This window comes from Formica exsecta, unplaced genomic scaffold, assembly GCF_003651465.1.
Source record: "Formica exsecta isolate Colony F162 unplaced genomic scaffold, ASM365146v1 scaffold108, whole genome shotgun sequence".
Lineage (NCBI taxonomy): Eukaryota > Metazoa > Arthropoda > Insecta > Hymenoptera > Formicidae > Formica > Formica exsecta.
In genome coordinates, this window is record NW_021848419.1 from 989552 (window position 1) to 1003858 (window position 14307).

At 32.3% G+C, this 14307-nt stretch overlaps 2 protein-coding genes across 6 annotated transcripts; one reads left to right on the forward strand and one right to left on the reverse strand.

Annotated features, from left to right (window-relative positions):
* Positions 1-50: 50 nt before the first annotated feature.
* Positions 51-2934, reverse strand: LOC115234688 (COP9 signalosome complex subunit 3). The gene is made up of 4 exons (XM_029805931.1): positions 2477-2934; positions 1986-2243; positions 788-1512; positions 51-404 (listed from the first exon to the last, which is right to left on the reverse strand). The coding sequence occupies exons 1-4, from the start codon at positions 2529-2531 to the stop codon at positions 108-110; spliced, it is 1335 nt and encodes a 444-aa protein (XP_029661791.1). The 5' UTR covers positions 2532-2934; the 3' UTR covers positions 51-107.
* A 489-nt stretch (positions 2935-3423) lies between these two features.
* Positions 3424-14238, forward strand: LOC115234515 (dynein regulatory complex protein 11). 5 transcript variants are annotated; one of them, XM_029805692.1, is made up of 13 exons: positions 3425-3551; positions 3912-4213; positions 4297-4611; positions 5433-5643; positions 5931-6208; positions 6490-6799; positions 7168-7452; positions 7734-7978; positions 8342-8629; positions 8831-8923; positions 9001-9118; positions 9382-9515; positions 13757-14238. In XM_029805692.1, the coding sequence occupies exons 2-12, from the start codon at positions 4115-4117 to the stop codon at positions 9489-9491; spliced, it is 2352 nt and encodes a 783-aa protein (XP_029661552.1). In that variant the 5' UTR covers positions 3425-3551; positions 3912-4114; the 3' UTR covers positions 9492-9515; positions 13757-14238. The 5 variants fall into 5 exon arrangements, with proteins under 5 accessions (XP_029661531.1, XP_029661552.1, XP_029661513.1 ...); XM_029805671.1 differs by lacking the exon at positions 13757-14238 and having other exon boundaries at positions 3424-3551; positions 3912-4611; positions 9382-9491; XM_029805653.1 differs by lacking the exon at positions 3425-3551 and having other exon boundaries at positions 4108-4611.
* Positions 14239-14307: the final 69 nt, after the last annotated feature.

The following is a 14307-nucleotide window of genomic DNA, read 5'->3' on the forward strand; positions in this document are numbered from 1 at the left end:
CCCCCTAAAAAGCAAGCTTTTATATATTGAAGTCTTGACTCTCAATAAGATTTTCCATGATTTCTTGTAATTTTTTAATAAAGATAACACACAACGACATATATATGTTACATAGAATAGGTATTTTGTTTAATTTGACCTTGTGCATTTGTAACGTTCGTTGGTGCAGGTCCGGCGGCTTGATCGTCCTGATCGTTCTGTCCACAAGCTTTGCGAACATATTGCGGCGTAAGAACGACCTCCTCTTCCATTTCTAACACTCGTTTATCTAATTCTGTGCATGCTGCCATTTCCTTCTCAAAGTTTGCCAGCATTTGAGGTGAATTATATTTCTCAGGATCATCATGAAACACTACCATACCATCTTTCTGATTAATAGTCGCAAAAATTTCACCATCTTCAATCTGAAAATATATAAAAACAGCTAGAGTGAGCAATTTAAATTTATATAAGTTGCAGGTATCATACATATGCTCACACTCCAATAAATCTGTAAAGACAGACTTTTTGATTTATATTAAAATGGTTTTTTTTTCTTTAATATAGAACTTTCTTTTTAAATAAAAAATGAATCTCAATTATAAATGATTGAAAAAATAAAGATGGCAAAGAATAAAGCTTCAGTTTTGCTAAAAATAAACTCTTTCTTAAAACAAGCTTATTAATTTCGTTCTTAAAAAAATATTCTTTTGCTAAGCAAAATTAATATGACGAAGTTATCGAAATAATTGTTTGAGAGCTCTAATGATTGTAGGATATTTCATACATGCTGTGTCATAAAACTCACCATGCTTAAGATGTACTTTTCCGCTTCTGCAGGTCCCGACAGTTGAACCCTGCTCGCAACATCACTTAAACTAAGTGTAAGAAAAGTCTTAGTCAACCTCTGTATATTCTTTTTGTACAAGTAAGCGAGCACCTGTTTCACGAGCCCCAAATTATGATCTCTCACAAACACTTGCTGATACTTGGTGATAATATTCTGCACTTCTTCACAGCTGTTGACGAGGTAGGCTGTGGCCAGTTCCTGATATTGTTGGCTCAATGGCTTGATATATCTGTTGATCACCTGGCTGGTGTACCTTGGTAGGTTTAACACTTTTCCATGTAATATCAGCGAAATCAGAATGTATTTTTTGTAAGCTTCCAACATAATATAGCTGACGGCCATTGCGGGCGTCGTCACGCACACTTCAAAGAAATACAATGCCCGATCATAATTCTTTAGCCCTGTATATATCATGCCACCATAATAGTAATACAATAGAAAGTATTTCGAATCAAACTGGCCTCCCTCCTGACTAATGCTCGTGACGTCCACGTCTAGAAATTCGAGCGCTGGCTTAAAGCACTTGGACAGAAGACATAATTGACAAAGATCAGCGTGTATCGAAGTCAGCTGACTCTCAAACAATCGTATCTTGCGTATCGCGCGACGCATTAAATCGATTCCTTGTAATGGCGTTTTCAACTCCACCAAACTCTGTGTGAACAAGTGACATAAATCCGCATCTGTAAAATATATTTTATTAATGTCATATATATAGCGATAAGGAATAAATATGGTTGGATAATATAAACTGAATTAACATTGTAAATGTTTTAGGAAAATAATTACAATTTTTACAAGACACATTTAAATACTAATAGATATTTAATATTGAAAAAGCTCTCAATATTATGAACAAAATTAATAGACTTTTGATTTTCGAAAATTAGATCAATTAGCATAATCAATGTGTTTCTGTTTCAAAATAAAAATATATCTGTATAATTCAATTTTGAAAACTTTGTATAGTTGAATTCTGCAAAAAAAAATTTCCAAACGTATACGTTTAAAAAAATATTAATTTCTTATATAATTAAGGAGCAGAGTATATAACTAAACATGAATCCATGAGAAGCTTCTTAATATAAAACCTGATTAAAGTTACATTTAATTTATATACTAATCAAGTTCATAACAAAAGGTTCGACATACTTACATGTATCTGGTGCAAATCTAACTTGCTCCCCATTACATCCGATAATAAACTCCTGAACTTGATTAAACAATACCTTGTGTGCATCTGGGTTATTTCCATTAGAATTGGGCAATGAAAATTTTGCGCAGAGTACTGCTAGGATACCTAACGAGTGCTGTTGCAGTTCCAGCGTTTCCAAAACGTTGTCCAGATGTTGTCCATTTTTCGTTAATACTTCGGTGCTTTTGCTTATGATGTCGTACAGTTCTCTGAAGTTACCTGCAAGTGTGATATATAATATTACATATAAATCTTGATGCTTAAAATCCATTGTTAAGTCTAAATATCTTCAACTAGTAAAAAATTTGAAATAATAACTCGTAAAATCTGAAAGATTTTCTTTTTTTTAGAGAAACTATGCATTACAACGAGGAATACTTTATACGTCACTCTTCGTCGTTGAGGTTAAGTTGAGGTTAAAATCGCGACGATTTTTGCGAGATCGGCCGTACCTTGCTTCGAGAGCGTCCGAACGTTATTTACAAACTGCTCCAATGCCGATGCCATTACTGCGGATGCTCCCTTGTCATCACCCTCGGTTCAGCCGCACGATCGACGATCGTCTATTTACAGAGATTACAGAATCGCGAACGAACACCCAACTGAAATGACTCGTTTGGAAACGAGAGGGATGTAGAATGCACGGCACTAGCGAGAGGGTTGAATTTGAAGGTCTCTCTCATAATACATGTGCACAAAGGAATCGACCAATCACGTGTCTAATACAGGGAATGATATGGCTCCCTTCTCCCTTTAAATTTTTATTTTTACACACATACACAAACACACCATCGGTTTATATATATGTTAATTTTACAAAAAGCTTCTTCCCGAAAATCTGTAAAAATTAGTCAGTAGATACTCTACTACACACATGCAACTGATAATCATTAATCAAATAGATCGACGGAGTCGACTTTTCGGATTGATCACAATGACCTCGTGCGGCGAAAGTGTGAAGTTTCGGAGCCAATAATAACAACATAACAATAACGAGATCGCGCATCGCGCTGATGATAACTAGGGCCAAACGAGGGATGCAAAAAAACATTCTAGGCGAAAGTAAAGGATGTACTGTTTTCAATCGATATTTGATAAAATTGATTTTTTTCCTTCGTGTCTTATCTGCGCGAATTAAAGATTTTTTTCGATTGTGATTATTGTCCTAATCCTGCTTGAATCTAATAGAAGACACGAGAGGAGAGAATCGAAGCGCGCGAAGCCATCATCAGCTTCATCCTAGATTGCGAATCACAGATGTCTATATCCAATAAGTAAAACATTTATATGCATTAATATTCAAAAGTTGCAGCATCTTTTATCTTAAAGCGCGCAATTAATCCTACTGTGCTCCCTCTTTCTCTCTCACTCTCTCTCCTCCAAATTAAAGATTTTTTTCGATTGTGATTATTGTCCTAATCCTGCTTGAATCTAATAGAAGACACGTCGAGAGAAGAGAATCGAAGCGCGCGAAGCCATCATCAGCTTCATCCTAGATTGCGAATCACAGATGTCTATATCCAATAAGTAAAACATTTATATGCATTAATATTCAAAAGTTGCAGCATCTTTTATCTTAAAGCGCGCAATTAATCCTACTGTGCTCCCTCTTTCTCTCTCACTCTCTCTCCTCGGTTTTTCGCATATATTCGATTCATTAATTTCACTTAAGACACACCATAATATTCAAGCTGTAGCGTTCTTAATAACTTTAAATTTCATATCTTTGTCAATTTTCATCTTCGACTGTGGATATTTGTAAAATTGTAAAATATAAAGAAAAGCAAATGTTCCTATATATCACAGACATCCGTGCGAAGTTCAGGTTGTATATAGTTGGATTTTCGGATTTTTTCTTTCATTTCTATTTTTAAATTCCACTTTCAGTATAGCTGCTCGTGATCGAAGGATGTTACCAATTTTTCTCTCCGCCGTTCGTTCTTTCGTTCATCGTTACACGATTTCTGCCCCGTGACGTCATCCAGTTGCCAGGTAACCGACAATCAGTTATAACGACCGGCGATAGATATGAATTTCGCAAGTGCGTTCGACATTTTATTTTGAACGCGCTTACCGAGGAAGAATGTCGAATGCGACGTACGACGAGCTCTGGAGGGAGGCCCAGACGTTGCTCGCGGAGACGATCCAGGCAGATACGGTGCTCCAGGGCGCGAAGCCGCAAAAGGATCGTAAGAAGTCGCACGATGTCGTTTCGGCCTTGTACGTCCGATACATCCTCATCTGCAATAAACTCGAACAATGTTACGATCAGGTAATACAACCGCAGAAACGCCTGCTACTCCAGAAATCGTTGAACGCGAGTCTGGGCAGGGTGTTGGAGCTCAAACACGATCTGGTCAATATCGATCTATCGGAACACAGCTATTACGACGACGCGTTGCTCGAGTGCGAGGTGACACCGCAGGAAACCGAGATCCAGATACCAAAGTATTACAGGCGCGAACGTGCTGTGGAAATCGCGGAGAGACGGAGATTCATCGAGGATACGCTCCGAAATTTGGGCGCGCTTCACGAGGCCATCGTGCCGAAAAAAATCACCGAGTCGCAGGCTATAAGACTTATTCAGGTATGCGAAGCTTCTAAAAAAAACCGAAGCTCTCGTATTTATAGATTTTGCATTTCGAGAAAAAGTTAATGTATTTATGTAATTTATGTATTATGTTAATGTATTTATGTAATCCGTGATGAAATAGAGATAAGATTTTATGTAAACTCAGAAAAAATATATTGATTTATTAGATTCGGAAACTGACAAATAAGAGGCGCGGTAAGTATGCATTAAATATATAAAATGCTTATTTGTTATTAAAATTAAACAACAAAAAAAGTTTGCGCCATAATTACCGCACCTCGGCTCTTATTTACCAGTTTCTTCACCTAGTATTGTTAATATTCTGAGTTTATTTCTGTTATTATTGTTTATTTATACTTTAAATTTAAAATATTTTATACTTTGTTTCTATCGTTCTTTTTATCGTTCAATATAATCATACATCCATATATTTTTATTATTTATTTTTATACTTGTTTTTATTTTCTTTTATTTTATGTTTAAAAAACAAGAGATTTCGAGATACATTAAAATTAAAATTTCTTAAACAAATATAAAAAAAAAATTCTACTCTTTACAAGAATTTAAATTGCTTTATAAATCCTGCTGTTTATACAGCTATCAAATATTCTACTGTTTTATAACAACGTGATAAATTAAGATATATTTTATGATGAGGCATAAATATAAATATAAATTTTATTATTATAAAAAACAATCGCATTTACACACACACACGCGCGCGCGCGCGCGCACACACACACACACATACATATACATGTCGTATTAAATTTACTTGTGATTTATTATTCCGCCCGTAAATTTTAATACTCCAGGCGCATGAACGAGCAAGACAAGGTAGATTGCGATATCAATTTATGAAAGAAATCCGTGAAATGAAAGAAAGATCGACTACTAAACCAGAAGTCGCTGACGAGGATGAAGCAAGCGAAAAGCTCGCAGCGCTGAAAATTCAGAAGATATGGAAAGGATATATCACTAGATGCCGTGTTCGCAAGAGACGCCTCGAGGAGATGCTGTTGATAGGTAATAAATAATTGCGATTTTGAAATTTGAATTATTAATTTTTTATTGCAATAATATAACAGTCTAATCTAATAATCTTTCTTCCTTTCTTTCTTTTGAAAAGGGTAAAAATGAACATGTCGTAAATAAAAAAATTTTTTAATGAGATTTACATCCTGTTTTGTAGAAATATATACAAGCAACAATTTTAATATTGTCTCAAGCATTTATTTCGATGAAGAGAAACAAGTACATTTACTGCTTGTTTTATTTCAATACATGTACATATTAACACTAATTGTCTAAAGGAATGCTGCAGCCTAGTCAAACGATTACGGAAAATGCCAGACAAGCGGAGAGACTGAAGCAGCAGAGATATGAAAAGCAATTGGATTTTCAACAACAATACCAAGATCTGATACTGGAGGCGAAAGAAAGAATTCGCAACGAGAAAAGCGCCGTCATGGAGGAAAATATCAGGAGTGAAATTCGAAATTGGATCGAAACTTACTTTCAACAAACTGGGAAAATACCCGATTTACCATCTGCCGAAAGTGGTGGTTCGCGCATGATTTTCAGCAGACAGGTAAAGTATTATGCGCGAATATAAAAGTATCTTGCGCTCTAAGGATGAATCAAAATATTATATGTAAAAATTGAATATTATATCAATTTCCATCGTAATCCAATTCCTCTGGTTATATCTTGTATTGTATAAAATTAGAACGAAATGTTCAGTTATCGAATTTACCGATCAATATGAAAAAAATTTTACCAAATTGTTCAACTTACTATATATCTACAAAGTGTCTTACGGTCTATTTAAATCAATGATATAATGTTTCATCAACTACTGCCTTATTACAGGGAACTGAAAGTACCGTGAGCAAATCCACCGCAGTATCGTCGAAAGAATCGAAGAAATCGAAACGCTCAAAATCGAAAAAAGATAGCGAAACGGAGCAGTCGGAGGATGAGACGGATCTAGGATTCAAATCGGTTCCTTCCAATTTCCTACCGGAATTGATTCACGCAAATCAGGAGTATCAGGATGTCTGGAGGGACAAGGATGAATCCTCGAATCCGATGCAACTACCTTATTGCGACATGATAGAAGCGAAGAAGACGAAGGAAGTCGAGGACGAAGTCAGAGCAGTTGTGGATCAGGCAATAAGAGGTAAGTAAATAGATAGATGAAAAGATAAGTATTGATAGTTTTTTAAGACAGAGTTATAAGGATCAAAATTGAAAATAGTGTAAGAATCTCAACTCGATCTAAAAAGTTCGTTTTACATCCAAATTTGTTTATTTCCGAATTGTTTTTTTTTTCAATCTTATCTCAATCTTGTTGGAAAGTAAGCATTCAAATTTCTTTAGCATGCAAATATATGCAATACTCTACATAATAACAATTTGTTTTGTTGTATCAATTAAAAATTTTATATTACAAGGGATAGAGAAAAATAATTATAAAGATTGTTATGTAAGATTAAAGTGAATTTACTGACAACCATATGACTACTAATAACATGATATTACAATTAGGCGATATAGAGGCTCTTCAGGCTGCGTTAGACAGGGACAGAGGATACAAGGGAAAACGCGCGAAGAAACCACAGAAACGTATTCGCAGGAGCGGAAAGAAAAATAAGAGAAAGAAAGAGAAAGATCTGACGCCCGATAGAACAACCGAGTCCCTTTTCGAGGAGCTTCTCACGCAGGGTATTATTAAACTTCACCCCGAGGTTTCCCTGGATGAATTCAAGGGCGAAAAGTCGTTCGTAAACTATGATCTTCGTATGAAGGAGAAAGATCCTCTTCCGACGCTTGGTACATTTGAATACGTAACATTTAAATTCACTCTCTTAAATCTAAGGTCATTATGTATGACCTTATATATCCATGGTAGTGTCCAAAACACATATTTTAATTTATTCGTACTTTCAATAGATACTATCTCTACTACAACAAATAAAAGTTACTCTCGATGTGTTTTTTTCACTAGGAAAGAACTATTTTCTAAATTTACGAAGAATTTGACTAAAATATTTTCAGATTGATTTAAATAAGATAAAGTACAAGCTTTATAACAATTAATCGAATTGTATCAGGTGACATAAGGCAATTAATTGCCGAATACTGCATACTTCCGCTGGGCAATCAAGTTCTGAGAGAATTCACACCACTCGTACGATCTGTTCTCATAGCCGGTCCGCACGGTAGCGGCAAAAAGTTTCTGGTGAACGCGATCTGTACGGAAGTCGGAGCTACGCTCTTCGACATCACGCCGGCAAATATAGCTGGCAAATATCCCGGCAAGTCGGGATTGATCATGCTTGTTCATTTAATCTCGAAGGTTTGTATCAGAGCCATAGAAATATACCAAATTAACCACAAACTTCGGATAATTATTTAGAGAAAATTTTTATTTGACATTTATTAATTAAAGTAAATATTTATCCAAGTTACTTGATCTTTATCCACAAGGTGACATATGAAGTTATGACAAAATGGATGGTGCTCTCATAAACTGGACATCTTGCAGTGTGAAAATTAGTGAAAAATTAAGTAATAATATTGTCTTCGATTTACTTTTGTCGTGTAATTTCCATTGATCTACAAAGATTTAAATTTGGATAATCATGAACCGTATATTTAAGTAATTTTTCATCTAAGAATGGCACTTATATAACATTAGGTAGATTTTTTACTGTCGAAGGTATCACGATTGCTGCAGCCGTCAGTGATCTTCATGGATGACGCAGAAAAGCCATTTGTGAAGAAAGTACCAAAAACAGATAAGACTGATCCGAAACGTTTGAGGAAAGATCTACCGAAACTTGTCAAGAGTATCACGGGTGAGGACAGGGTTCTGCTTATCGGGACATCCAACAAACCTTGGGATGGCGATCAAAAACTCTTGTATCAGACTTACGACAAAGTCATTTACATTCCTAGACCGGACTATGGAACTGTGTCTCTCATATGGAAGGATCTATTGTACAAAGTGAGTAAAAGTATTATGCTGCGCAGACAGCAGTTGACATTTCAAAAATTAGAATTTTTGACGTTAATTGAAGAAATAATTAGAGATATAATAATATGTTTTATATGTAGAGAGATACTGCATTTTAGAAAAAATAAAATTTATGCTGAAAATTAATAATTTTTTTACAGGTCATAAATCTTATAGTATTTTTTTTTCCAGTACTCTGGAATTAATCGCCAATTTGATACATCGGCTATGGCTAAAGCGTGCGATGGTTTCACAATCGGCGCCGTTTTAGCAACAATTAATGAGGTTGATAATTAGAATTACAAATTTTTGACATTTATTTGCATGTTTTTGATATTAATATTTTTTGTATTATGATATAGGTGATGACTACAAAACGTATGGTACAACTACGAACTCATTCTTTGACACATGCCGAGTTGGTAAATGCGTTGAGTTTTAAGGATCCAGTATATCGTGAAGAGGAAGACGCATTTTTAGGTTTGTAACAATCTGTATATATATGATACATATGTATAATATGTGATATATGCATATCGCTCAAAAGTGTCTTAAAATATTTATTTGGATAATACAATCTTTTTTTAAATATTATAAATATTGTTTATATTGAGATAATTTGTTAAAATCACAAATATATAAATCCATCAATATATGATGTATATACAAATATATGTATAGACGGCACTCTTTTACTTTTATGACTTTCAAAACTTCTAGCAACTTGAAATTTAATGTTCTAGCTTGGTTTTCCAAAACGCCAACCTGTCGACGGAAACAAAAAGCTGTTGAATTGGAACTCGAAAAATTGAACGAAGCAAATGAGTCGCAAAAAAAGAAAGGAGGAAAATAATGGATATAAATCTCATGTAATAAGGTTCGTATTTCATATAATACACTGTTAATTCGATGTTCTTACATATAATATGCTTATATATCGGTAAGGAAGGGAAAGGGAGGAGAATGGAAAAATAATTGCGACGTATTATTTTTTTTTTGTAATCACTTAAATGCAAATTTTGTGCTATTTAAAACAGCAGAATTAATTTAGCGCTTATCAGCATATAATTTTGCTTATCATTGCGTTCACGTGATATATTGCGTGACAGAATATACGAGACTGCATGCCGAACCATCGATTATCTCTGTTGGGACTCGATGTTTCCCTTTGAGAAAGAGATGTAAACGCTGTTTTGATTCGCACGATTTTAACTCGCATCATCATCACTTACAAAGTGATATCTTCTACGGTGCTAAACAGGATGCCTCCTGCTTGGCTTTAGACGGTGCCACACAAAGATCTCGTTAAGCTTGATGATTAGTTATCTCGTGCACTTTCTTCGGCGTTAAAATTAGGCTGTCGCTTTAATTGATTCTATTGTTATATTAGAAAAGAAGCTTGTTGCAAATACAAAATTGTTTTACCCTACCCGACAAAATTAAAATTTTTTTTTTGTATATGTGAACTCTAATAGTCCCTTTAACTTCAAGAATGACAAATAAAATAATGTGATTCTCAGATTTTAAATGTAACATATTAAAAGATTAGAGAAAGAGAGAAAGAATATTATAATAACATGTTAACACATATAAATAAATGTAAAATAGATAATTTAGAAAAAAACAAAGTGTCTCTGAAAATTCCCTGATCTTCCAGGTATTTTTGTTCAAAATTGGGTAACAAAAATAATTTAAAGATTTTTTGGAGCAATTTCCTAAAATAAGTTTTTTTATTGTATACGTTTTCTAATGCTTTTTATCTATACGAAAAAAAATACAAGATCACTTAAATTTTTATATTTCAAACATATAATTTACAACTTGGCTTGTTAGCAGATTATCTACTGCTTACAGTATAAGAGCAAAATTATTAAAGAGAGAATTTTTTTAAAGATTCCCAGAGTCCCTATAAAATTCCATGAGACTTTCCTGATTTCTCCAGATACAAAAAAATTCCGTGAGAATTCCAGATTTTCCATGTTTTTCCAGGGAGTAGACACCCTAGAAAAAACATTGAAAAAGTTAGATATAGATATTATCAAAATGTGTTGAAATGCAGATGTTGCTACGAAATGCATGTATAATAATAATTTCGATATTTTCATTCATGACTCAACACGTCATTTCTAGAAAACAAAAACATATATTTTTATATATCTTTTTACTTTTTAACACGTTGTGTATTAAATCTAAGGGAAAGAATTTTTTTTATGCACGAAGTCTTTGAAATATCATCATTATGAATGATATGATATTTTGAATTAATCTGAACAACAACTTCCATTGGGACATATTTTCTCATGAATTATTTATTTTTCTGATAAATGAAATACATGGAAATAGAAAGAAAAGCTTTTTCTTATCTTGGATCTCGATACGCACATGCGAATATTTATTATATGATAGTGATGATTTCTTTTAAATATGTTCACTACACGATAAGAGATAAAAATATTTCTCAATTTCAGTGCAAAGGCGCTTCATTCATTTTATGTAATAATCATGCAATTAAGTAATTGAGCAATGAAGCATTCTCACGCGAAGATTCTTACTAAAGTATACATATTTAGACGGAAAAGATCTTACTTCTTTTAACGTCACTTGCCGATATATTGATGCTGATGAGATAAAGTAAAATTTAATAATATATTCAATATCTTTTACTCAACATTAGAACATTAATTTAGGAATAATACTTTTTCTTATATATATATATATATATATATATATATATATATATATATATATATATATATATATATATATATATATATATATATATATATATATATATATATATATATATATATATATATATATATATATATATATATATATATATATATATATATATATATATATATATATATATATATATATATATATATATATATATATATATATATATATAAGAAAAAGTATTATTCCTAAATTAATGTTCTAATGTTGAGTAAAAGATATTGAATATATTATTAAATTTTACTTTAATGCTTTTTATCTATACGAAAAAAAATACAAGATCACTTAAATTTTAAATACTAGATTTATGAACTGAAAAATAAACTACATAGCTTTCGTTAAGATAAAACTTTTTAACTTGCATAACATATTCATTTTTATCACTAAAAATTAAAATAAAGAATATATACTGTCTATTCAGTATTTTGTTAAGACATTGAATATATATATATATATATATATATATATTTGTTCTCCTCCGCCTCCCCTTTTGTATACTGAGTGTTTTATAACATGTGGGACGCACTTCAGGGGCAGATGCAGAACCAAAAAACAAAAGAAAAAAACAATAAAAAAAGGTTCATATAAACATGTCCTGAATTGTTTCGTTCACAAGTCTAATCAAGGTCAATTGAAAATGCAGAAATTCTTCGACAACGTGTAGAACAAAGTTGTCAAAGAATCAAACAAATTCCGGGTATATTTGAAAGTGTGGAAGACTCTACTAGAAGATGTTAATATCAGACTTGTATCAAAAAAGAAAAATGCATGTAACTTGTGACGTCACGATTCCGATATGGCTGCGGCGAATACCCAGAAGCCTTAGGTTACGTTCCGATATTCATTGCCGGTACTGAAAATCTATAGTTTACGTCACGTGCACTATCGGTTTTCAGTATTGGCAGTGAATATAAACGCAGCCTTAAAATGCTATCTATGTTGCAAGTGCTATATAGCACATTAATCTGCTTTTTATGTTGCACTAACAAATTTTATGAGACATTTATAGCGCTTATTTTTTTTCCGTCTTTTTTATTATTTATTACGTTTTGATTTTGGTGTCTGTCAATTTAATTTTAACAAACGTCATTTAATAACTTTACATCAATCTTTCTTATGTATTCGCAAAATCGTATGAATGCATAATCATCATTCTTATTAATATTTATGTAATACAGACTTTGTGACTTCGTGATAAGACTTCTACTTACATTTCACTTATATGTTTTTAAATTTAATGATCAAATGATTTTATGGCACAGATTTGCTTTTTTGTTTCTCAAAAAGTTGTTACATAAATTATGAATTTGCATCTCATATGTCCATATATTTGTCTAATTCTCAATGCAAAGTGCTTCATAAGCCACAAAATCTCAATTATAATTACAAATTCTTTTGCTATAAACTTTTAGTCTCTAATTTTGAAACTCCTTCAAAATTTTCCTTAATTCATATTTCGAGATAATAATTTTTAAGAGTTAATTAAAATATATGTTTTATTATACTTATCAAGGAGTGGTATGACAAAAACACTTTAATTAAATGCTACTTATCAATACTCGTATTTACATATTTTAAATCCATTTACAGTCGCAATTCAAAAGAAATATTTACTAATTTGACGTATCTGATTTCCTTCAAAAAGTCTTTTCAAAACTGTTATGTTAATCCATAAGCAAATTTATGAAACAAAGATGCGTCAACTTGAAACCGCACGGCGATAATATTATATAGTTTTAAAGTTTGTTGAATATTATCGAAAGCTTAATTTTAAACACGTCGTTATCCGCTGTTCTCTACGTTCGCGTAAATATTCTATTCTATTAATATCCTTATAGCACAAACCTATAAACATTATATAAACATTAATCCGTAAGCAAATTTGTGAAACAAAGGTGCGTCAACTTGAAACCGCACGGCGATAATATTATACAGTTTTAAAGTTTGTTGAATATTATCGAAAGCTTAATTTTAAACACTTAATTATCCGCTGTTCTCTACGTTCGCGTAAATATTGTATTAATATCGTGATATCACAAACCTATAAACATTCTATAAATATTTTTCAGTGGATATTTGAATATTCTAATAAAATGAAAAAAACGATCTATGAATATGCATAGGAACTTCAAAATAAGGCCGTTCTAACTACAATATTCTAAACAGATTTATAAAATATTCTTTTAACACGAGAATATTCCACAAAGATTCTGTAATAATATCCTCACAAAATAGTATTATATTTAACGCTGAATAGAATAGTCAAAGATATATATTGTACTATCTGGGAATGTGATGAAACGCTAGAATAGACAGTAAAATCAATTATACATTTAGTTAATTAAAATATTAATGACTTTTCGCTGTAAATTATTTCAGAATATCGATGTGACATCTCTATCTGCATCTCTGGAACCTAATTTACGAAAATCCTTCGAAAAGTGAATCATTTGTTGGATTTTTATCTGTGGCTATTTAAAGAACATAATATATACATCGGCTAATAAGTTGATCAGTTACAAGAAACAATGAATTCAAAAACAGTGGTCAAGAATTGAAAAGAAAGGTCTTGGATCTTTAAATGTTTACGACGCATATTTATCTTTAAGAAAAACTGCTTTTAACATGTGCTGGAATGGAACTTAAACTTAGGTAATGTTCATGATGAAAAAAGATCTATTCTCGGATCTATATATTTGTCAAATTCTCCATTTCGATGAGCCGCACCTAAAAATCTGGCTCAAATGTAATATCTAATCTAATCTTTTTGCATTATCGATGCTATTACATTATTTTAGTGACATTATTGCTATATCGGAATATATGATTCGTATATGTAAAATCGCTCGTTGCAACGAACCAAAGACGACGCGGTATCGATCTTCTCCGCTTCGCGTGTTTCGAATGAAAAAGAAAAGAGCGCGTCAAGT